The sequence below is a fragment of the Erithacus rubecula genome, assembly GCF_903797595.1.
Source record: "Erithacus rubecula genome assembly, contig: scaffold_121_arrow_ctg1, whole genome shotgun sequence".
In the NCBI taxonomy this organism is placed as follows: domain Eukaryota; kingdom Metazoa; phylum Chordata; class Aves; order Passeriformes; family Muscicapidae; genus Erithacus; species Erithacus rubecula.
Genome location: NW_027636182.1, coordinates 191,571 through 214,856, shown reverse-complemented (window position 1 = coordinate 214,856; position 23,286 = coordinate 191,571). Strand labels below are relative to the sequence as shown.

The 23,286-nt window shown below is 46.8% G+C and overlaps 1 protein-coding gene across 1 annotated transcript; it reads right to left on the bottom strand.

Moving 5' to 3' along the window:
• Positions 1–3,138: 3,138 nt before the first annotated feature.
• LOC306815380 (IgGFc-binding protein-like) lies at positions 3,139–22,946 on the bottom strand (the record flags this gene model as incomplete). The annotated part of the gene is made up of 5 exons (XM_079331949.1): positions 3,139–3,192; positions 3,420–3,835; positions 4,201–4,998; positions 5,512–6,091; positions 22,917–22,946. 5 exons carry the CDS (start codon positions 22,944–22,946, stop codon positions 3,139–3,141), a joined length of 1,878 nt encoding a protein of 625 aa, XP_079188075.1.
• Positions 22,947–23,286: the final 340 nt, after the last annotated feature.

The window sequence follows — 23,286 nt, the reverse complement described above, 5'->3', positions numbered from 1 at the left end:
TAGCTACCAAGACGGGCAGACGAATCCTCGTGGAGTCGGCCGGTAGGTGTCTGTTGCCGTCTGGGGAGATCTCGGGGGTCTCCTTTGCGAAAGTCACTATTATAGTCCTTTCCCAAAGCGAGTGGCTTCTGGCCAAAAGGTGGGAAGATTTATGGACTATTGCATGTGGAGCTCGTTACGCGGGGAAACAGGTGGAAACAGGACGCTTCAAGGCACATCAGACCACCTTTGTCGTCATGAACACACGCGGGTCAGCCCATACTGACCAGTCCATTGTCTTTCATCTGTGGGAGCTTGCTGTGTAAACTCCCTGTGACTAGTTGTCATGTAAAATCAGTCCTGGTAGGCATCACCTGCGGAACAATCACATGGCGTTCCTCCCATCCCTGGCCAGCGCAGGCCTCAGGCGAGGGTCGTTGGGCAGAAACAGACGAGAGGCTCGGACGGACTCTCACACCCTCCTGAGTGTAAATATTCCTTTAACTACTCAGGGGGAAACCTCAAAACTTTTTTACAACTTACAAATGCAAAACTTTTGCCAACACACTCCCAAAAGCACACAAACCAAAACACGTACAGAATGCCACTGACCCACAATTCAAGCACACAAAGCTCAGAAAAACAAGCTGCACACTTAACCACATACATACATTCAGCACACGCAAATTGTGATCAAGCCCACAAAAGGAGTCACCACAAACCGACGCCTGCAAGCTCGGTGACCCAAAATGAAAATTACCACCACACCGCCGTTAAACCACAAATCAAACTGGAGCCACCACTGCTCCTGTACCACAGCAATACTGGCAGCGCTGTTATTGCAACTGCCCGAGCTCTGCCCACCCACTGCCGCGCGAGCTCTGCTCCCGGGGCCATGACCGGCCTGCCGCTATCTGCCACTACGGAGCAAGAGTTCTGGGTGCTGTTACCAGGCCCACCTGGAACACAAACTAAAACTAAATTCCGTGGAAACTTACAAACAAATCCACTTTAGGCTTTTTCGCTGTGTGCTCGATGTCTTACAGTGTCTTACCAGTTTGCCACTCTTACAGGTACCTATCTATAAGTTTTAAACATACCTTTTTGTCCATATCTCCAGCAGTTCTAGTTCTGCTCTCCAGAGTGCCAGTGAGGAAAAGGAGCCCTCTTCCTAGGAAGATCCCAGGTGGGCACCCTACAGGGGTCCCGAACCCCGCTGGCCCCTCGGCCGGAGAGAACAGGGTCCCACCAGGGTCGCCAACTGAATTACTAAATATGAGTATTGATCTAATACCGATACTCAGCTGTGACGGACAAAAGAATCTCTCACAATTTAAAGTTAGATAGTGTATGTTTATTCAGCGCTGGGCAGCAGCGTGAGGTCATCCTCTAATACGCACTGCAAAATCACAGGTGATTACAAAGTCTATTTATTAGCAAAGGAATTACACAAATACATATTCATAATAACAGCCCCTCCCATTTCTTACTTCCTATGATAATTAGCTTGAATAGCTATTAAGCATGCGTGATTGACTTCTTAAATTAAGTTTGGGGTCATTTTCCTGGGGACAAGTCTTAAAAGGAGGAAGTGAGGCGAGTCTTCCTCACCCTAAACTCTTGACTTTTTCTATCACTGACAATACAAATTATTTCTGGGGATAGTCCGATTTTCCAAACAATAGGTTTCTAGTTGCATTTTCTATGTTCTTTGGTTCTGATCCCTAGTTTTGTCTTTTCCCATTGTAAACGCAGCTGAGCAAACATGAAATGACTGACAATTAATTATTTAAGTTTCAGATAACTACTCCCTTTGAATTTTTAATTAATTTCAGCAATGTAACTAAAATCCTAATTTTTTAAGATTGGTGTTTCAGTTTCTCTCCAAACTAAAGTTCAATTAATCACTTTTGTAATGTCTACCTAGAAGAAGCTTTTAGGACTCAAAGAACCACCAGACTTTTAAGTGGTGGTACCTTTAATCTGGAAGAAATCCAGATCCATAGGGAAATTTAACAGGCAGAAGCCCAGTCGCAGGCACAGGGCCTGGAACACAAACTCAGGTTTATTTCTCAGTGAAATGAAGCTCACTTCACCACTTTTGTAATGTCTATTTAGAGGAGGCTTTTGGCACTCAAAGAACAACCGGGCTTCTAAGTGGTGGTATTTTTAGTCTGGGAGAAATCCTGATCCATATGGAAATTTAGCACGCCGAAAGCAAGTGTAAGGCACAGGGCCCTGGACATTAAAAGTGGCCCCTTCCCTTTGAAAGGAAACACACCCTCCTGGTTTCCTAATACCTTTTGGAGGAAGTGTTTGTGTGTCCCATTTTAATCAGGGTTCTAAGTGTTGGCATCTTTAGTCTAGGAGAAATCCTGATCCATAGGGAAATTTAAAAGGCAGTAGCCCGGTCCCAGGCACAGGGCATTGGACACAAACTGAGGTTTATTTCTCAGTCAAATGAAGCTCACTTCACCACTTTTGCAATGCCTATTTAGTGGAGCATTTTGGCACTCAAAGAACAACCAGGCTTCTAAGTGGTGGCATTTTTAGTCGCTGGGAGAAATCCTGATCCTTAGGGAAATTTAGCAGTCAGAAGCCCAGTCTTAGTCCCAGGGCCTGGACACAAACTCAGATTTATTTCTCAGTGAAATGAAGCTCAATTCACCACTTTTCTTATGTCTATTTAGAGGAGGCTTTTGGTACACAAAGAACAACCAGGCTTCTAAGTGGTGGCATTTTTAGTCTGGGAGAAATCCTGATCCTTAGGGAAATTTTTCAGGAAGAAATCCAGTGTAAGGCACAGGGCCCTGGACACAAACTGAGCTTTATTTCTCAGTTTAATGAAGGTCAATTCACCATATTCCTAATGTCTTTTTAGAGGAGGTCAGTGATCCTGGGAGCTCCATGGGCAGCAGGGTGGGGACCCCATTGAGCTGGAGAACACCCAGGTAGGAGAAAAATGGGCATTTGCAGCCACGCAGGGGGGAAGGGTAGCTGCAGGAGTCTGCGTGGCAAAGAGGGAGTTGGTGGAAAAATGATGGGATGCGTCAAGGCATGGTAGGAGCAGGATGAGGGACAACCCATGTAGGTGCTCCTCTGACATGAAACTGAGGCAAAAAAGAGCAGTTTTGGTCAAAAATTATGGGGTGCATCAATCTATGGATGTCTCTTAGTGACCATCACCCACATAGGTGCTTCACTGGTAGCAAACTGGGGAGGAAAAAGGAGCCATTAGGGGCAAAATTAAGGAAAGAACATCCTGTGGTGCTGATGGGATTGGACAACCCATGTGGACTCTAACCTGGTGACATTACAGAAAAAAATATAGATTTTTTTTATTTTTTTGTAATTAAAATGAAGCTCAGGAGGATGTTTAGGGTGACAACACACAGCGGTGACAACACTTTGGGGTGCCAGCCAGGGTGGTGGTAACTTACCCAGACCTTCCCATCCCTCCGCATGGTGATGAAGCCGTGGGGCGTGAAGAGGTGAAGTGCCATCACTGCCGGCTGCTCCCCGGTGTCCCCGATGTCCCCCAGCAGCCGGAACCACGCGGGGTCTCGGGGGTCACACACGCTGGCCACCACGTAGGTACCGGTGGCCAGGCTGGCCCCAGTGACACCGTCAAAGGTGACGAAGCGTGTGGCAGGGGACAGGGAGCAGTGCCCCGGGTGCTCGATGCAGGCGCGGGTACCGTTACGGAGGCCACAGGTGTGGCCAAAGGGACAAGTGAAGGGGCCGCACTGGAGGCCCCCAGGCCCCCAGTAGGTGCAGGACTGGGAGCAATCAGGCGTCAGCATGGTCTCAGCGATCTGTTTTCCGTGGATAAAATGTGAAAAGTGGGAAAAGTGGCCTAAAATGGCTCAAAAAATGGGGATAATAATGCTGTGAGGTGGTGGGGGGGGGAAGGGGGCCCATGTCTCCCATATCCCCTATGTGCCTTCATATCTCCAATGGGCACCCATGAGGACCAGCAGCATGTCCCCAGTGTGTGCCCATGTCCTCATACATCCCCATGTCCCCATGGGGGCACACTGGGACCTGGGGGACTGGGACCTGCTGGGAGAAACTGGGAACACTGGTGGACACACAGGGAGACACTGGGAGACACTGGGAAGGATACTAAGTCCCCCCTCTAAGGGAATGGGATGCATTGGGAGGCACTGTGGTGGGAACAGAGATAAACTGGGAGGGATTTGGAACAGTGTGGGGGAGGACTTGACCCTGGGAGGGACTGTAGACAATATAAGGAATACCAGAGAAGACTGGAGGAGACTGGAGAGATGCTGGGTAAAGAGGCATCCACTGGGGGATGTGTTTGGGGGAAGTGGGACACACCGGGGAGGAATGGAGACATGGGGGATGCTGACATCATGAAATTACTCTGAACCACCCCCATCATCTCCTTCATCCCTAACTTGACCTTCTGGGGATGTTCCTGACTGAGGCTGAGGGTCATGTTGTACACCTCCATGGTGATCACCTCGGTGAAGGACACCAGGCGGCTGCCGCGGTGATTGTTCTCCACAGTGACAGCAAAGGGGGTGAGGGTGGGGTCAGTGGAGCAGAGCCCAGCCAAGAGGTAGACGCAGGTACCCATGAAGTCGAAACGGCGCCCATCGAAGGTGGTATAGTGGGGGTCACCAGTGGCCACGCAGATGGAGCGACTGCTGGCCATGCACTGCCGCATGCCCTTCACCACCGCACACACCTCACCCGGCTTACACCTGGAATCCTCGCACACCACCATTCCCAGCTCCATGTCACACCTGCAGCGGGAGTGACAGGTGTCATCGCCCCAAAACTCCTCGCCAGGGCGGTAGTAGCGGCCGTCACGGGTGCAGCCACAGCGCAACACTGGCACGCACTGCCTGCCACTGAGTACGTGGCCGGCGTTACAGGCACAGGTCTCCACACACGGCTGGTCACAAGTGGCTGGATTGTCCCAGTTGGAGCAGGTGGCTGGACAGGCATTGCCACAGGGCTCATAGTGGCTGTTTTCAGGGCAAGGTAAGGCTGCAGAGGGAGGAAACTGGGGTGAGGGAGAGATTAGGGGAGTGGACAGCATTCAATAGAGTGGATGGGCATTGAGAAAGGGTCTCAAGCATGGAGAAGCGTTTGGAAACAAGAAGCATTTGGATTGCAAGGAGGAAAGTCTGGGAAATGTGGGAAGAGACTGGGATAAGTGGGATGAGGTCTGAGCCATGTGGGATGGGGTCTGAAATGCACAGGATGAGGTCTGGGACATGAGGATAAAACAAACATGTGTCATGGAGGGGGTCTGGGAGACGCCTCAAAAATGCAGTATGGCATCTGGGAGACAAGGATAAAGGTCTGGCTCATGTGGGATGGATTCTTGGAAAGATGGGGTGAGTTCTGAGACACAAGAACCAGCTGGAGCACCAGGAGAAAGTTCTGGAGAACTTCCAAGGATCACCAGAGGGATTCAACCCAGGGTGAGTCCCACTCCATGCCCCTTATCCCCCACTCTGGCTCCTTCCCTTCCCAAACAAAAAGCCAGCGCCTTACGGCATCCTGATGGCGTCCTCCAGTCATGGACCATGGCTCCGTTCTTCTGACACGTTGCCGCGTACGTCTCCAGCACCTGGCAGAGGATCGACCTCGCCCCGTTGCTCAGGCACAGGTCGGAAAGGCAGCTGCGATAGAAGTCATGAGGCTTCAATATGTCGTGACATGCTCTGAATGGTCCCTGGAAGGATTTTTTGATAATCCCACAGTACTGGTTCCCACCATAAAGCTCCTTCTTCTCCTCCTCACACACTGGGCATGCTCCATCACAATAATCCCAACAAATTGGGTCATCAATCTCAGAGTCAGCACTTTTCCAGCTTTTGGCCCATGTGTTGATGGCAGTGATGTTGTCACCAGTGTCAAGGATGTCATCAAGGGGCTTGAGGTTGAAATTCCCACAGAGGCCACGGACATGGTGGAAGTAGCTGCTGGGGAGGTCGATCAGGAGGTGCCAGTTCCAGTCGTAGGAGACCTGGAGACCAAAATCTGTCTCCAGAGCAACACAGAGCCCACTGGGATGGACCTGCACCTTCCCATCTCCCAGGAGCACCGGGAGCAGCGTCACCTCCCTGTTCACCTGCCAATGGCCCAACACTCCCAGTTATCTCAATGCTTCATTCTCAACATACACCAATATTTTATTCTAAATGTATCAAAATATTCTATTCCCCACATATCCCAATTCTTTATTCCCAGCCTATTCCAACACTATATCTCATAATTTCCCAACATTTTTCATCCTACATATCCCAAAATTTTATTCCTGCAGCATTCTATTACTGACATAACCAACATTCTATTCCCAATATGACCCAGGATTTCATTCCAAAAATATTCAAACATTCCAAAGTATTTTATTCCTGTTTGTTTTGGTTTGAAAGGACAGGTGTCTGCCAGTAAGGGCAGAAGTTTCCCTTTGGAATAGAGACTTTGGTTTAACTTCTCCCCCCCCAAGTATTATAATTGTTTGAATTAAGGACTTTGAGGCAGAGATAAGGGGGTGGGAATAACAGCTCTTTTACTAATATATCTATCTGTACAAGCAGAAAACAATAACAGTTAAAATTGCTAACAGAACGAAATAGATAACTCGGTGTCAGTCCCTTTAGATGCAAGCACGCCGTCTCTGTGCTTAGTCCACAGCCCGGATGTGCCTAAGGGCAGGTGGGAACGGAGGCAAGAAAGGAGGGGGGGGAGGGGCGGCAGCGGCCACGCTGGTCCCGGGCGGGAACGGGCTGGAGCGGCGGCATTTCGCTTACCGTGTGTGTCCGGGGGATCAGCTGTGTCCGCAGAGGCAGGAGGCTGGAACGGGGCAGATGCAGGGCAGGTGATCGCAGAGGGTCTGGCTTGGCTGTGCTCAACCGCGTGGGCTGATGATCCCCGGGCGTCTTCCTCCCAGCTTGCCAGAAACACGAGTGCCCTCCCGGAAGCCTCAGAGGCCCCTCCGGGAGCCGTTCCCACCCACCTCTTTGACTGGACTCATTAGAAACCCTGGGTGTAGCCTGGCCATCTTCATTGACATGATAATGGGAAAAATTCTTTCAATTGACACAGTAACAGAAAAACACTCAACCCCCAACATTATCTACCCCGAATTTTTTTTTATGCTAACATGCTACATCATAAGGAAACCTTTAAATTATATACATACCTGTAGTTACAGGCACAGTATTATAGATAGTTTACCCTAGAACAAGGTCTGCTTGGGGTATGCATCGGGTCTTTCCATTTTTTTGCATCACCCACCAAGTGCAACCTGGTTTTTGAGCGAAAACCACCCCACGAACAGGATTGTCTTTGCTGGAATCAGAGTTCACCCAGACAGTTTTCCTTAACATGCCTCTCAGGTGTACTACTGGAACTTTATCTCCATTTGCTGCTCTTAAGGGCTCTGACTGGGCAGGGCCTGCTCGGTTAGTGGAACCTCGGGTATTCACTAACCATGTGGCCCTTGGTAGATTGATCTCCCAGTTTTTGAAAGTCCCCCCACCAAGTGCCTTTAAGGTGGTTTTAAGCAGACCATTGCACCGTTCGACTTTTCTAGCCGCTGGTGCATGGTAGGGAATATGGTATACCCACTCGATGCCGTGTTCTTTAGCCCAGGTGTTTATAAGGCTATTTTTGAAATGAGTCCCATTGTCTGACTTAATTTTTTCAGGGGTACTATGTCTCTAGAAGACTTGTTTTTCTAGGCCCAGGATGGTGTTTCGAGCAGTGGCGTGGGGCATAGCGTAGGTCTCCAACCATCTGGTGGTGGCTTCTACCATGGTCAGCACGTAGCGCTTGCCCTGGCGGGTTTGAGGCAGTGTGATATAGTCAATCTGCCAGGCCTCTTTATACTTATATTTGGACTATCGCCCCCCATACCAGAGGGACTTTACCCGCTTGGCCTGTTTGATGGCAGCGCACGTGTTACAGTTATGAATAACCTGAGAGATGCTGTCCATGGTTAGATCTACCCCTCGGTCTCGTGCCCACTTATAGGTGGCGTCTCTGCCCTGATGGCCTGTGGCATCGTGGTCCTATCGAGCCAAGAACAGTTCTTCTTTGTGTTCCCAATTTAAGTTTATTTTTGAGATCTTTATCTGTGCAGCCTGATTTACCTGCTTGTTGTGCCTGTGTTTTTCATTAGCCCGACTCTTGGGAACATGGGCATTTACATGACGGACTTTCACGGGGAGCTTTTCTACCCGAGTGGCAATGTTTTTCTACTTATCAGCAGCTTAGATTAGTTTTCTTTTACGTTGCCAGTCAGCCTTTTTCCACCTTTCGAGCCAACCCCACAGGGCATTGGCTACCATTTACGAATTAGTGTAAAGGTAGAGCTTTGGTCATTTTTTTTTCTCAGCAATGCCTAAGGCCAGCTGAACAGCTTTGAGTTCAGCAAGTTGACTCGATTCACTTTCTCCTTTGGTAGCTTGTGCAACCTGTTCTGTGGGGCTCCATACGGCAGCTTTCCACTTCCGGTTCATTCCTGCAATGCGGCAGGAACCGTTGGTGAAAAGGGCGTAGCGTGTTTTATATGCTGGCAGCTGGTTGTACGGTGGAGCTTCTTTAGCCCGGGTTACTTGCTTCTGCTTTTTTTCATCAGCAAGACTAAAATCTTTACCTTCTGGCCAGTTCGTAATTATTTCCAAAATCCCAGGGCGATTCGGGTTGACAATATGGGCGCGCTGCGTGATGAGGGCAATCCACTTGCTCCATGTGGCGTCGGTGGCGTGGTGGGTAGAGGGAACCTTTCCTTTGAACATCCACCCCAGCACTGGCAGTCGGGGTGCCAGGAGAAGCTGTGCTTCTGTGCCAATCACTTCTGAGGCAGCTTGAACTCCCTTATAGGCAGCTAAGATTTTCTTTTTTGTGGGAGTGTAGTTGGCTTTGGATCCTTTGTAGCTTTTGCTTCAGAATCCCAGGGGTTGGCCTCGGGTCTCACCAGGCACCTTCTGCCAAAGGCTCCAGGACAGACTATGGTTTTTAGCTGCAGAGTAGAGCACATTCTTTACCTCTGGTCTTGTCCTGACTAGGCCAAGGGCCACTGCATGAGCGATTTCCTGTTTGATCTGGGCAAAGGCTTGCTGTTGTTCAGGGCCTCAATGGAAATCGTTCTTCTTGCGAGTGACCTGGTAGAGAGGGCTCACAATCTGGCTGTACTCAGGGACGTGCATTCTCCAAAAGCCGATAGCACCTAGAAAAGCTTGTGTCTCCTTTTTGCTTGTTGGTGGAGACATTGCAGTGATCTTATTGATGACCTTAGTGGGGATCTGGCGCCGTCTATCTTGCCACTTCACTTCCAGGAACTGGATTTTTCGGGCAGGTCTTTTGACTTTGCTTTTTTTAATGGCGAAACCGGCTCCCAGCAAAATCTGGATGATTTTCTCTCCTTTTTTAAATATTTCCATTGCTGTGTTCCCCCACACAATGATGTCATCGATGTACTGCAAATGTTCTGGAGCTTCACCCTTTTCCAGTGCAGCCTGGATTAGTCCGTGGCAGATTGTAGGGCTGTGCTTATACCCCTGGGGCAGTCGGTTTCAGGTGTACTGCACGCCCCTCCAGGTGAAAGCAAACTAAGGCTTGCACTCCGCTTCTAAAGGAATGGAGAAAAATGCATTTGCAATGTTAATGGTGGCATACCACCTTGTTGCCTTGGACTCCAGCTCGTACTGGAGTTTCAGCATGTCCGGCACGGCAGCGCTCAGTGGTGGAGTCACTTCATTCAATGCCCGATAGTCCACAGTCAGTCTCCATTCTCCATCAGATTTCTGCACAGGCTAGATAGGACTGTTGAAGGGTGAGTGGCTCTTGCTGACCACCCCTTGGCTTTCTAGATTACGGATCATTTTGTGGATGGGGATCACAGCATCTCGATTTGTCCGGTACTGCCAGCAGTGCACTGTAATGGTGGCAATTGGCACCTGTTGCTCTGTCACTTTCAGGAGTCCTACTGCAGAGGGGTTTTCTGACAGTCCAGGCAAGGTGTTCAACTGCTTAATGCTCTCTGTCTCTACAGTAGCTATTCCAAAAGCCTACTTGAACCCCTTTGGGTCTTTGTAGTAGCCGTTTTTGAGGAAGTTTATGCCTAGAATGCACGGTGCCCCTGGGCCAGTTACAATTGGATGTTTCTGCCACCCCTTCCCTGTCAGGCTAATCTAAGCTTCCAGCAAAGTGAATTTCTGTGATGCCCCCGTTACCCTAACAATGGAAACGGGTACCTTTTCCACATGTTCTGATGGTATTAGGGTGCATTGTGAACCAGTATCAACTAACACTTTATGTTTCTGTGGCTTTGACGTGCCAGGCCATCGCACCCACACTATCCAATAGATCCTGTCATCCCATGCCGCTCCCTGGCTAGGGGCAGGGCTCCTCTAGCCCTGGTTATTATTTCTTTCCTGGGCATACATAGTGGAGGTTCCTTCTAGGGGATCTGACAGAACATCCTCCTTGCTGTAATACCTTGCACCTTGCTTGTGGGAGGTTGAGGCTACCTTCATTTTAGTGCGGCTCCCTCGGTTAGCATTTCCCTCCCTGAGCTGACGCACCCGTGCTGCTAGGACAGAAGTGGGTTTCCCATTCCATTTTCCCATGTCTTCCCCATGGTTTCGCAGGAAAAACCACAGGTCAGCTCGTGAGGTGTTCCCTCTCTCTCTAGCTGGGGGACGTGAATCTTTGACTTGGGGGCCTGTGACTCGTACTGGTGCTACGCTGATCTTCCTTACCTCCTCAATTCTCTCTATCATCTTCTCCCTCATATCCCTCATCCTATCTTCGACCTGTTGGAGGTCCCTGGCCACGGCAGAGACATTAGCCTGCATTGGGCCATTTATCATGCTCTCAAAATTTCTGAGTTTGTTTGCAACAGAACACATTGTCTCTGGATTGTTATCGGCATTAATTATTGCTATGTAGGTGGTATATTGAGATGGACCCAAGGTTGCCAGATTCCATAACATTTGCCCTGTGCACTTGACCTTGTCAGGGTCATTGTCATGCTGTCCATCCCTCCCAAAGAGTACTTCTAATACTGCTGTTTCTCTCAGCTGTTGGATCCCTTCCTCAAGGGTTTTCCAGCGCATCCTACGGTGGTGCTCCTGCATTCTCTCTCTGTGGACAAACTTCTCTCTCACACTTATTAAAAACCGGTCCCAGAGGGAAAGGAGGCCTTGCTTCCTTACTAATATTTGGTCTACACCTGAATCCTGGGCCAAAGATCCCAAATTCCTGGCCTCAGTTCCATCCAGTTGAACACCTGTTCCCGTAAGGTCCCAGACCTGGAGTAATCAAGTTGTAAAAGGCTCACGGCCCCGCCGAGCAATGTCTTTATGCAGGTTACAGATACTATTATATGAGAGGGACTCGTTGACTATCTCAACCTCTGGCTCCCTTGCTGGTTGTGAGGACCCTCCTTGCTGATCCCCATTATTTAAGTGCCTCGTTTTAATCTTAGATTTCCTAGTTTCCAAAGGAGCAACTGCTGCTGGCTATGGCTGCTCCTGTGATCCAGCTGGAACCTGGACAGACACAACATTTACGGGTTCCACTGCAGCACCATTTGAATCTCCCTTTTTAGGGCAGGGGGAGGGTTTCTCACTAGCTGGGGAAAAATACTCCTTCATCATCTGGCTATGCTCCTTTAACATCTGACTCTGCTCTTTCAGCATTTGGCCTATATCTTTCACTAGAGCCCCCACCTACTCTTGGTGGCTTATTTCTGCGGTGGGCTTTGGGGCAGCATCAGGCTCTGGGGCAGCATCGCTAGTCCTTGGGGCAGAGGCAGGTTCTGGGGCAGCATCTCCAGTCTCTGGGGCAGAGGCAGGTTCTGGGGAAACATCCCTAGTCCCTGGGACAGAGCCAGGTTCTGGGGCAGCATCCCTAGTCCCTGGGGCAGGTATCAGAGTTGTCGTCCAAGTCAATATTTTCTTGTTTCTGAATACTAAGTAAAACAGGCCTATCAGCAACACCAGCCACTGTATAATAGCACTGGCAATTAAAACAGATCTAAAATCCTTGAGAACTAGTGGGGTAGCCTTAAAAAACTGGGTGATGGGTTGGGAGAAAATTTCCCTTGCACTCATTATCTCTCAGTAGGTACCATTACTGAAATAACCCCAGAAACACGCAGTTAGAGTACGATAGCTCCGGATCCATGCAACCGCTTTGCAGAAAAAATTAAAAACTCATGAATTTTTGACATAATTAATCTACTAAACTAATCGGATAATAGCTACAGTAACTTTGGTGAGGGGGCCTAAATTTAAATAAGGGCTTACAAATGGGAGGGAGATGGCTGTGAGCACATGGAACACAAACTAGATTAACCCAGACAACATATTGCCAGTTAAGAGAGCTGTTATTCCTGTCTTAACTCTTAACTCAGTGCCCTCTGCCCCATGTTGGGTGCCAAAATCTGTCCTGGTTTGAAAGGACAGGTGTCTGCCAGTAAGGGCAGAAGTTTCCCTTTGGAATAGAGACTTTGGTTCCACTCCCCCCCCCCCAAGTATTATAATTGTTTGAATCAAGGACTTTGAGGCAGAGATAAGGGGGTGGGAATAACAGCTCTTTTACTAATATATCTAACTGTACAAGCAGAAAACAATAACAGTTAAAATTGCTAACCGAACAATATAGATAACTCGGTGTCAGTCCCTTTAGATGCAAGCACGCTGTTTCTGTGCTTAGTCCCACTCCGGATCTGCCGAAGGGCAGGCGGGAACGGAGGCAGGAGGGAGGGGGGTGGGGCGGTAGTGGCCACGCCGGTCTCGGTGGGAACGGGCTGGAGCGGCGGCTCCTCGCTCACCGTGTGTGTCCGGGTGATCAGCTGTGTCCGCAGAGGCAGGAACGGGGCAGATGCAGGGCAGGTGATCGCAGAGGGTCTGGCTCTCCTGTGCTCGGCCGCGTGGGCTGACGATCCCCGGGCGTCCTCCTCCCAGCTCGCCGGAAACCCAAGTGCCCTCCCGGAAGCTTCAGAGACCCCTCAGGGAGCCGTTCCCACCCACCCCTTTTGTCTGGACCCATCAGAGACCTTGGGTGTAGCCTGGCCAGCTCCATTGGATGATAATGGGAAAAAATTCTTTCAATTGACACAGTAACAGAAAAGCACTCAACCCCCAACACCCACATTCTATATTCAGAAGGATACAGTACAGTCCCTTCATGATTTAGCCCCAAGGTGACTATTGGATGTATCCAGTTTACAGATGCATTGTATATAGTTAAAACAAAAGCTGTCACTATATTTGTCTCAGGGTCATTTTGAAAATTGACCAAGACCCACTAAGACTGAAACTCTCTTTCCATTTCAGAGGCATCATCCCAAACAATTTTGTGAATTTCTGCAGGGAATGCTCCTTTTTCACTTTCCCTGATAACTGCAGCAGCCACTGACTGCATCCACATTTGTGCTTGAGTACATACAAGAGCCAGAGAAATGTTCACACTAGCTGTGCATAATGCTTTAATTACCTCATGGTCTCTCTCTTCTGTATTTTCCCATTCTGGTAATATTTTGGTCAGTTTCCAACGACTGTTTCCTGATTCTAACAAAGAAGATTGCAAAGGCTGCTGCAATTTAACTAAATCACTTCCTATTATAGTCAATATTTTCATAAATATTTCTGAATCTATTGTGTTTAAGACTCCTAGTCCTGTTCCTAATAACCCAGTGAAATCTCTCGTTTTCCTAGAACTAGAGGGCATATGGCTTTGAAGCCAAGTAGTCCAATCCATAAAAGGAGTTTTGAGAAATAGGGCATATTCTGGCCAAATGGCAGAAGCATTTATCTGGTTTATTTCTACTGACTTCAGAGACTACTCGAGTTTAGTTAACAGTCTCTGAATTCCTGTTTTATTGATAGTTTATAGACCAATTTCAGTAATTGTGGGAATTACACATTGTTCTTTTTTCTCTGGAATAATTGGAGTCTGAATTGTTACAGCCCTTTTGACACCAGTGGGGTTGGTTTTGCCTTCATTTTGTGAAACTCAGTGCAGTATTAAGTGATGTTAAAGTCAAGATCAAACTATTTTGCTGCATACCCTTCAATTCTAAGTCTGAATTCAGGACACGTGGTCAAGCATTTGTCATAGCATCCAGGACTAACTTGGATGAGTTCCATGGGTGGATGGCGAGCTTCATGGAACCCATCTTGTACGAATGCATATTCACATGCCCAAACATTTCTTCCTTCCCACATACTTGCATTCATGACCCTTAACATTCTGCTCAAATCATAAGCTTTCCCTCGACATTGGTAAACCCCAGTTACATTATACTGGTGTGGTGTTGCTTTGACTCTTATTATAGTTGTGGCAATAACCACAAAGGTCACAACCATTTGCATTATGTCCATGATAACTACAAGTCCATTACTCGCTGTTCTTAATGAGTTTCAGCTTCAGGTCTCCGTTGCCTGGTGCAATTTTCCAAATTTCTTCAGGAGCCTTCTTTACTTGGGATTGATGGATCCAAGCCTTGTGTTCTTTGATCTTGACTGCCATGAAGGTGGTGAGGAGTACCTGGAATGGTCCTTCCCACTGTGGTTCCAAAGTCTTCTCTGCAAAAGACTTAACATATACATTACCCCAGGTTGTTCATCATGTACTGGCCCATCCAATTCTTTGCTTTGGGCCCCAGCCATATATTTTCCAATTTCTCTAAGCTGTTTATTTAGGGTCACCATGTATTTGTGTAGAGTTTCTTCCTCTACTTGAATGGGTGTTGTTTCTTCTTGGACTGCATATGGTCTCCTGTACAATGTTTCAAAGGGGCTTAATTTCCTTTTTGCTTTTGTTCTAATCCATACTAATGTCAGTGGAAGAGCCTGGGGCCAAGACAAATTTGCCTCTTGACCCTGTCTAACAAATTTGTTGTTTGATCAAATGGTTCATCTTCTTGGCCATTGGATTGAGGGTGATATGGGGTGTGTAATTGCCAATCTATCCCCAGGTAGTGACTAAATTGCTGTACAATTCTTGAGATAAAATGCAGCCCTCTATCTGAAGATACAGTGGCTTGTTGGAGTCTGTAAATCAAGAGTCTGTCTGAATTCTGCAGAGAGAATTCTGCAGGGATTGAATTAAAACCTTTGGAGGGATTGAAGCATGTTAAACCACTCACACATAACCAGGGCTGTAACAAAAGAAGGAAAAATTGTGTACCTTCCTATTTGTAGTTGTCATTAGTGCTAAAAGAATATGAGAAAACACATTGGGGAATAGATGCCCTGTATAACTACCTAAAAGACAGGATTCTAGCTAGAAAATTACAGAGCACAGTAACACAAGTAACTCATCAGTGTGGTCTTTGCCTCCAAACTAATTAAAAAAAACATTCCAAAGCCTAAAGTTGGACAAATTGTGGACCTGGGCAGCAATGGCAAATTAATTTTATGGAATTTCCCGGGAAAGGGGGGACATCATTACCTATTAGTGTTAACAGATACCTTTTCAGGGTGGCCAGAAGCCTTCCCTACCCAGACAGCTAAGGTACGAGGAGTGACCAAGGCAGAGTTATAAGAAATAACACCACGCTTTAGAGTCCCAGCCGTTGTCAGGTCATGGCCGTTTTCTTTAAGGAGTCGAGCAGCTAATAGTTGCTATAAAGTTGTTTATTGTAAAGGTACATTAGTCTCGAAGGGCGCAAGCGTTAAAGTCCATGCTAAAGTTTTTGGTATAGAGTCCTAAAGAGAAGTAAAGTCCCAATTAGAAGTAGAAGCTGCTCCTGTTAAAGATCTCAGGTGGACCAATGTTGCTGTGACAGCTCCTGTCTTCTTCTAGTGATGATGATGGTGGTAAAGAGAGAACAGCAAGAGAGCAGGAACAAAAGCAAGAGTGAGAGTGAATCTCTCCCTAATGCATAGATTCTCATATATAAATTTTCCAACAAGCTAAAGACACAAACTCAAAACATTTCTTCTTAACCTATTAGATAATAAGTATTATAATTCTAGTTTCTTAACATGCCAGGTTACATATAAACTATGCATATGATCTATCTTGTTCTATCTAAAAATTGTAAGCAACATTCTTAGTGGGCCAACCCAGTAATTTTTAGGAATCTTTTCCCAGGAATCTAAATCCCAGGCAGTAAAGGGGACTCTGACTAACACTGTCTCCCCCTCAGAGGTGACTGTTTCCCTTAGAGGGGCTTGTATGGCCTCTCTCATTTTTTTTCAGGTCCTTGACACTGTAGGACCCTGTGGGGAGAGTTCTTCCACCTCACTATCACTGGAGGGTAAGAGTGGACACAGTTGGGTTGGCTCCTGTGGCTCAGGAGTTGGTGGGGAAACTCCCATATTAATTACTGTTCTCTCGAGTGAGGATGAAGCAGGGATAAAACCTGAAGTTGATGGCAATTCTGAATCTACTTCCTCTACCAGCCTTCCCCTTCCTTGTCTTTTAGGAGGTGGCCTGAGCAATTCCTCTGTTTCGTTTTCCTGAGCCTCCATACAATATACCTTGTCAGGATAATAAAATAAACATTTGGTTTATTGAGCATGTACTGCAACATGTCTTGGGTTTTCCCTTATTAGCTTTTTTTCCTTTCTCAAGAGCCAACACCAAAGGGTCAGAGGATGATCTAATTCCACAATCTCTTTGCCACTCAGGGTGATTTCTAACGGTGAAAAAACATACCAGCATAAATAGCCTCATGCCATTTCTGCTCGTGCCTAAGGAACAGCTGTACCAAAGCATCATAATCCAGTGTCCCTGATGGGCGCCACTCTGTCCCCTCCTCAAGTCCATAGAGTGGCCACCACTGTGTGCATAACAAGCTCTCTTTTAGTTTCTGTACCACCATGGCCCACCAGCTTTTTCCAATGTGTCAAAACACATCCTAAAGGACTACCCTAGGAATCTCTTTGCTTTCACTTGCCCCCGAGCTGAAATTTCCTTTTTTTCCACAACACTTTTTAACCTTATCCCAACTCCAGAGCTTCACCTGGTAGTAATTTGATACAAAGATATTCTGAGCACACTCAACCCTGAGGATCTCTACTGGCTTCCATAGGGTTCCTGAAACCCCATTTTCTAACAGCTCAAATATTTTATTACTAGCAGGGTCCTCCTGACCAGTTGATATTAAGACCCATATAACTATCTGGGTAGCCTTTTGTTCTTTTCTAGGACAAAGATCACAAATTCCAATTCCAGGTATCCTCCACTTGTGTACTTGTCTGACCCACAATTCTTGACAAACTACACAATGAAACACAACCCACGGGTTACAGTCACAGCTTCGTCTTGGACAGGGAAGTTCCTTTGGCCTGGGATCCCCTGCCCAAACCTTCTATTCCTAGGCATATAATTTTACCAACAAAGGGAAAAGGGAAAAAGATAAAAGTGGCTGAAGGAAAAAGTTTAACAATAAAAGCAGTGAACTTAATGACTTAAGCTATGCAATTATAACTCCTGACACAAGATGGCAGTATTGCCTAAGAAATGGAATCTAAACCTCCACTGACCAACACAGGCCACGATACTTTTCAACAAACTGGTAATGCTTTCTCTTTAAATGCTCACCACACACACTGCACAACTGAGGAAAAGGTCCTTTTTATTCATCTCTAAAGGAACTCACATATCACAACTAAACACTCTCAAGCACTTCACTCACAACACTTACACAAAATGGCAAAACAAAAAATAAATTTTCTCCCCCTTTAAATTGCTAATCACAGGTCACTAGCAAACTAAGCCTCTGTCGTTGTAGCTTGGGTTGAATATTCACAAAAACATGCCAAAAATTCAGCAGACTCTGGCAGACGCACAATTTCTCTGTGGTGGGGGAGGGGTAGCTCTGAACTCACGTCACTGCCTCACCCCTCAGCACCTAGAAACTAACAACGCTTACTACCCCACAAGCTAGAAATTCTAAAGCCTCGCAAACAACTAACTATATTTTCTCACAATTAAAACAAACGGCAAGAATTAAAATATTTCAGGGTTGAGTGGAAACTGAGACGTTGCCTAAAGCTGCAAAACCCAAATCACTCCATCGATGCCAGTTTGCCAGGGTTACGCTGAACTGTGCAACACATGGTTTTCGACTGTCCCACGCCACTCGCTGCTTTTAAACAAAAAAAAAACCCCAGCTTAAACACACACAACTGCCCCTCTCACCCCATAATAAGCCCTCCACAATTCCGCTGCTTATATACAAACAGCCAAGCTTCACATACACAGCCCAGCTCATGCATTTCAAACGTAATGCAAGCGCTTTGGATTCCTCCACCCTCCCAGGCCTAAGTATCCCTTTTGCTAATCAGATGCAAATCTCAAAATTCTTTCACAACCTACACATACAATACCCTGCCAACACGCTCCCAAACCAAAGCACAGCGCGCCACTAAACAAATCAAAGTGCATACAGCCTGCTGCTAACCCACAGTTCAAGCACACAAAACCCACAAAACAAGATCCATTCGCACACTCAGGCACACATGCACATCTGGCGTGTACAAACTGTGGTCTGAAACTGGAGTCACTATTGCTCCCATACCACAACAATACTGGCAACACTGTTATTACCGCTGCCTGAGTTCCACTGACACCACACGCGTGGCCATGACCGGCCCATTAGTCCCCCACTATGGGGCAAGAGTTCCTGGTGCTGTTACCAGCCCCACCTGGAACACAAACCAAAACCAAATTCTGGAGAAACTTACAAACAATTCCACTTTAAGCTTTTTCACTGTGCCCATAACATCTTGCAGAATCTTATCAGTTAGCCTTTCCCAAAGGTACCTATTTTTAATTTTAAACGTATCTTTTTTGTCCGTATCTCTAGTAGAGCTCGTTCTTCTCCCCAGGGTGTCACTGGGGACAAGGAAAATCCCAGGTGGGTTCCCCAGAAGGGTCCTGAACCCTGCTGGCCCCTCGGCCAGAGAGATAAAGGTACTGCCACAGTCGCCAAACAATTTACTAAAATATGAGCATTGGTCTATTACCAACACCCACCTGTGACAGGCAAAAGACTAACAATTTAAAGTTAGAAAGTGTATGTCTAACCCCAGGCAGCTGCATGGGGTAACCCCCCAATATGCACTGCAAAATCACAGGTGATCACAGAGTCTATTTCTTGACAAAAGGTATGAATGACTATATATTCATAACACCAGCACACCCATTAGCCGCTTCCTATGGTAATTAGCTTGAATGGCTAAGCCTGCATGGTTGGGTTCTTGAATTAAAACTGGGGTCACTTTTGTGGGGAGGGGTCTTAAAGAGAAGAAGGGAAAAAAAAAGGAATTTTGGAGACTGTAGGGGGAAAAAAAATATGAAAATAAAATAAAAATTGATTAAAATTCAGTCTATATAATCCGGTCTTATATATAAAAGTCTGTGAGAAGGATTTTTTTTTTAATTTAGGAAATATGGATTTGGGAATGTTGGGTATAAAAAGATAATTCTGGTGGCTGTTTTCAAAAAAAATGGAATTTACATGTTTTGAAGGAAAAAAGGGAAAAATGAGGTTGACTGTGAATAAAACAATATGATTAAGGGTAACCTTCTGAAATAATACATAAAAAGGGTTGGTTTTTTTTTTAAAAAAAGAGGGGTATTTTAAAGAAAAATCAACAAGGAAAAAGGCAATTAGAATTTTAAAAATTAGAACACAGTGAAGGAGGTTTTTTCCTTCATATAAAAATACCTGAAACCTAAAACAGAGTTAAAAACGGCTCTTTTCACCTTAAAAATAAATTAAAAAAAAAAAAAAGTAAAAAAAAAGGCTTTTTCTTTAAAACACTATCTAAAAATTTGGTTGCTAAGAGGTTTTAATGAAAATTAGAAAACATCAATGAAAATAAGGAATAAAAGAGGGGGTTTTTTCCCTTAAGAACCAACTGCTTTTATTTCGAAAGAGCAAATAAAAACACATCTTTTGTTAAAAAACTTCTTTTAAAAATAGATTTTTTTTTTCCCTTGGAAAAAATAAAATTCCAACATATATCTCTTTGGGGTTTTTTCCTGGCAAAAACACTAAAACATTGAAAGTGATCATAATCATCCTTTAGCTCAAAAAACCCTCAAACACCAACCAAAAAGTAAACTGAAATAATCAGAACACATTTTTATTTTCTGTAGAAAGTGAGGAAAAGGGGGATTTTTCCATAAAAATTAATGAAGTGTTAATAAAAAAAAAAAAAAAAAGCTTTCGAATCAAAAAAGGAAATATTTTAAAGAACTTTTCAGTTAAATATAAAGCCCAGTGATTCAGGATTTAATTTTCTGTGCTTAAAAGCCTGGAAATAAGTACAACATCCAGGAAATTTGAGGATTTTGCATAGAAAACGGGAGTTTTGCTTACTGCAAAAGAGAAGGAGGAACCACCAGATCCCATCACGTGCCAGCCCTGTGAAAAACACCCCAAATCACTAAAAGTTGTTAGTCTATGGGAAAAAAATCCATGTGAGCCCTGAGGTGTGTCCTGAACTCTCCAATAAGCCCCAAATTACCACCAGAACGACTTTTCTTACCCCAAAACACCTCTTTTATCCCCATGGAAACCTCTTGGGCTTATTTTGACTCCCACTACCCCCAAATCCACCCCACACATTCCAAACACTAAGAATTTTGCCCATACCTCCACAAATTTGTATCAAAATGGTTTTTCTTCCCAAACTCTCCCATTTTGGATAAAAATGTTTTCCCCCAATCCTCCCCTTGCATCAAAACGGAACTAAACACCTGAGGTAACCATCCTTCCACCATCCTCCCTCCCCCCTTGAGGCCACATCCATCTCCATCTCTATCAGATTCACTCCAAAACCTGATCAATTTTAACCAAAATCACCCAGATTCATGTCAAAATGCTGACACGATTCATGTTAAAATGCTGACACAACCCTCCCATCAACCCTCCCCTTGAGATCTCCTCCATATCACATTTCCACTAAATCCACACTAAAATTTTATGGAAAGGATGAATTTTTCCCCAAAGCCCCCTGTTCTGTTCAAAATGGGTATCTTTTTGCCCAACATCCCCCAAATTTGGATCAAAATGGGGCTCAGCATCAAGGAAAACCCTTCACTCAGCTTGCCCCACACAAACCCTCCCAAATGCTCAACTTGGCCTCAAAAATGGGGAAAAAAACCACAAAATTCTAGGCATGATGAGGGGAAAAAAAATCTCAAATTAGTAGTAGTGCACAAAAAGGGCAAACCCCTGAGATTTAAGGGGAAATAGGCAAAAATGAGAGAAAAAGTGTTTAAAACCCAACATTTTGGAAGAAAAAGGGTTAAAATTATGCAACTTGTGGGAAAAAGACCACGAAATTTGGGAAGGGTAAAAAACCCTGAAATGTGGGCAGAAAAAAAGCCAGAATTTCTGCCCATCCCCAAACAATAAGGAAAATCAGGAATAAACAAGGAATGAAGCCTCCTCACTCTTCCCCACTCACCGGCCCCTTGGCTCTTGAATTCCCAGAACACTGCAGACACAGAGTGCTTGTCCAAAATCACTCTTTCTATACCCAAATAATAACACCCAAGCCACAGCCAAACCACGCAGATTTGGCCAGATTCAGCAGAATTTCAGGATGGGGGAAGGGGAGGGGCCAGGGGACATGACCTCCAGTTCCAGAGAATTTGGGTACAGGCAGCTGGATCCTGTCACCGATGGGACGTGATGGGAGCAGAACCCACAGGGACATGGTGAGAAATGTGAGAGCCACAGGGATGTCGTGACAGGTGTGGGACCCACAGGGATGTCACGACAGGTGTGGGACCCACAGAAATCACCCCAAATTCCATGAACTCCCAAAATCACTGGCCCCGTGGTACCCTCTGGCCCCATGACCCCGGGGAAAGGACAGACCAAATCCAGATGGTTTTTACCCAAAATTAATGACTTGAATCACAGCGGGGAATTCCAGAGGATGGGAAATTCTGGCCCAAACGACTGAAAAAGCTGAAGAATATCAGCTGGAATCAGGAGAGACGATGGCAAACAGGCAATTAAAGGACTTTTGCCTTAAAATTAAGACATAAAACCAGGGAATCCCTGAGCCCCACAGAGACCCCCAAACCTGTCCAGAGACAAAGATCCGCCAAACCCATCCAGGGATGTCCAAAGCCACATAGGCATCCCCCAAAACTCCCCAGGGATCTCCCCGGCCCTCTGAACCCCACAAACCACAAGGTCCCTAAGGGGAGATGAGGTCCCTGGGAGCCATTGGGGGTCCCTGGAAGGGATGACACCCAGAAGAGAAATTTTCAGTTGCCCTGAAGGTGCTGGATGGAGTTCAAAGACTAACTGGCAAAAAGGATGAAAGGAGGCACAGGTAGGCACAGAGGATCGGGAGACAGTTCTGCAAGCACCAGGGGGCATCTGCGCCCCAGGCTGTCTCCCAGGAACCCTTGCAGCAGGAGCCATGTTGGAGGTCACATGACTCCCACAAGGCCTGCTGGCCAATGAGGAGCAGCTCCCTGGACACCCTGCAGGGGGCAGGATACTCACAGTCACGTGACTCTCAGGAGGCCCTTTGGCAAATCAGCAGAAGCTGCTGCTCATCTGCGCAGCAGGGGGCGCCACTCTGTGAGGAGCAAGAGTCCCATGAGCCCTTGCAACTTGAGCCATTTTGGGGGTCACATGGCTTTTTCAGAGCTCTGCAGTGTGCACCATATCGAGAGTCACGTGACTCCCATGATGCCCTGTGGCCTGCAAGGGAGGCGCATCCTGAGTGCCTGTGGCAGGGTTTGGGGTGACGTGACCCCTGCAAGGACACGCCCCCCCCCCCAGCCAATCAGGAGCAATGCTGGTGATGCCATGCAGGGGGCACCATTGCAGCAGCCATTGGGTGAGCAACCAGAGGCGCCCTCGTGGGTCATAGGGTCACCTGTGGGTCATGGAGGGGGGGGGTCAGCTGAGGGTCCTGGGGTTACTTAAGGGTCATGGAGGTCACTTGAGGGTCATAGGGGAACTTGTGGGTCATGGGGGGGATCACTTGAAGGTTATGGGGTTAAATGAGTGTCATGGGGGGGTCACTTGACGGTCATGGGGTCCTGAGTGTCCCCGGCCGCTGCCCAGGGAATTCCTGAGCCCCGAGTGCTCCAGCCTGTTGCCCAGGGGCTCCCTGAGCCCTATTTTCCCCTGTCCCCATCAGTACTCCCAGTGTCCCTCTCCTGACCCTCGCGGCCCCTTCAGCATCCCTGAGTCCGTCCGCCCCTGTCCCGTACTTGCCCCAACGTGCCTCCTGTGTGTCCCCACCGACCCCCAAATGCTCTCCAGCTGCCTCCCCCAACCCTAAGTGCCACTCCAGAACTTTTCTGATC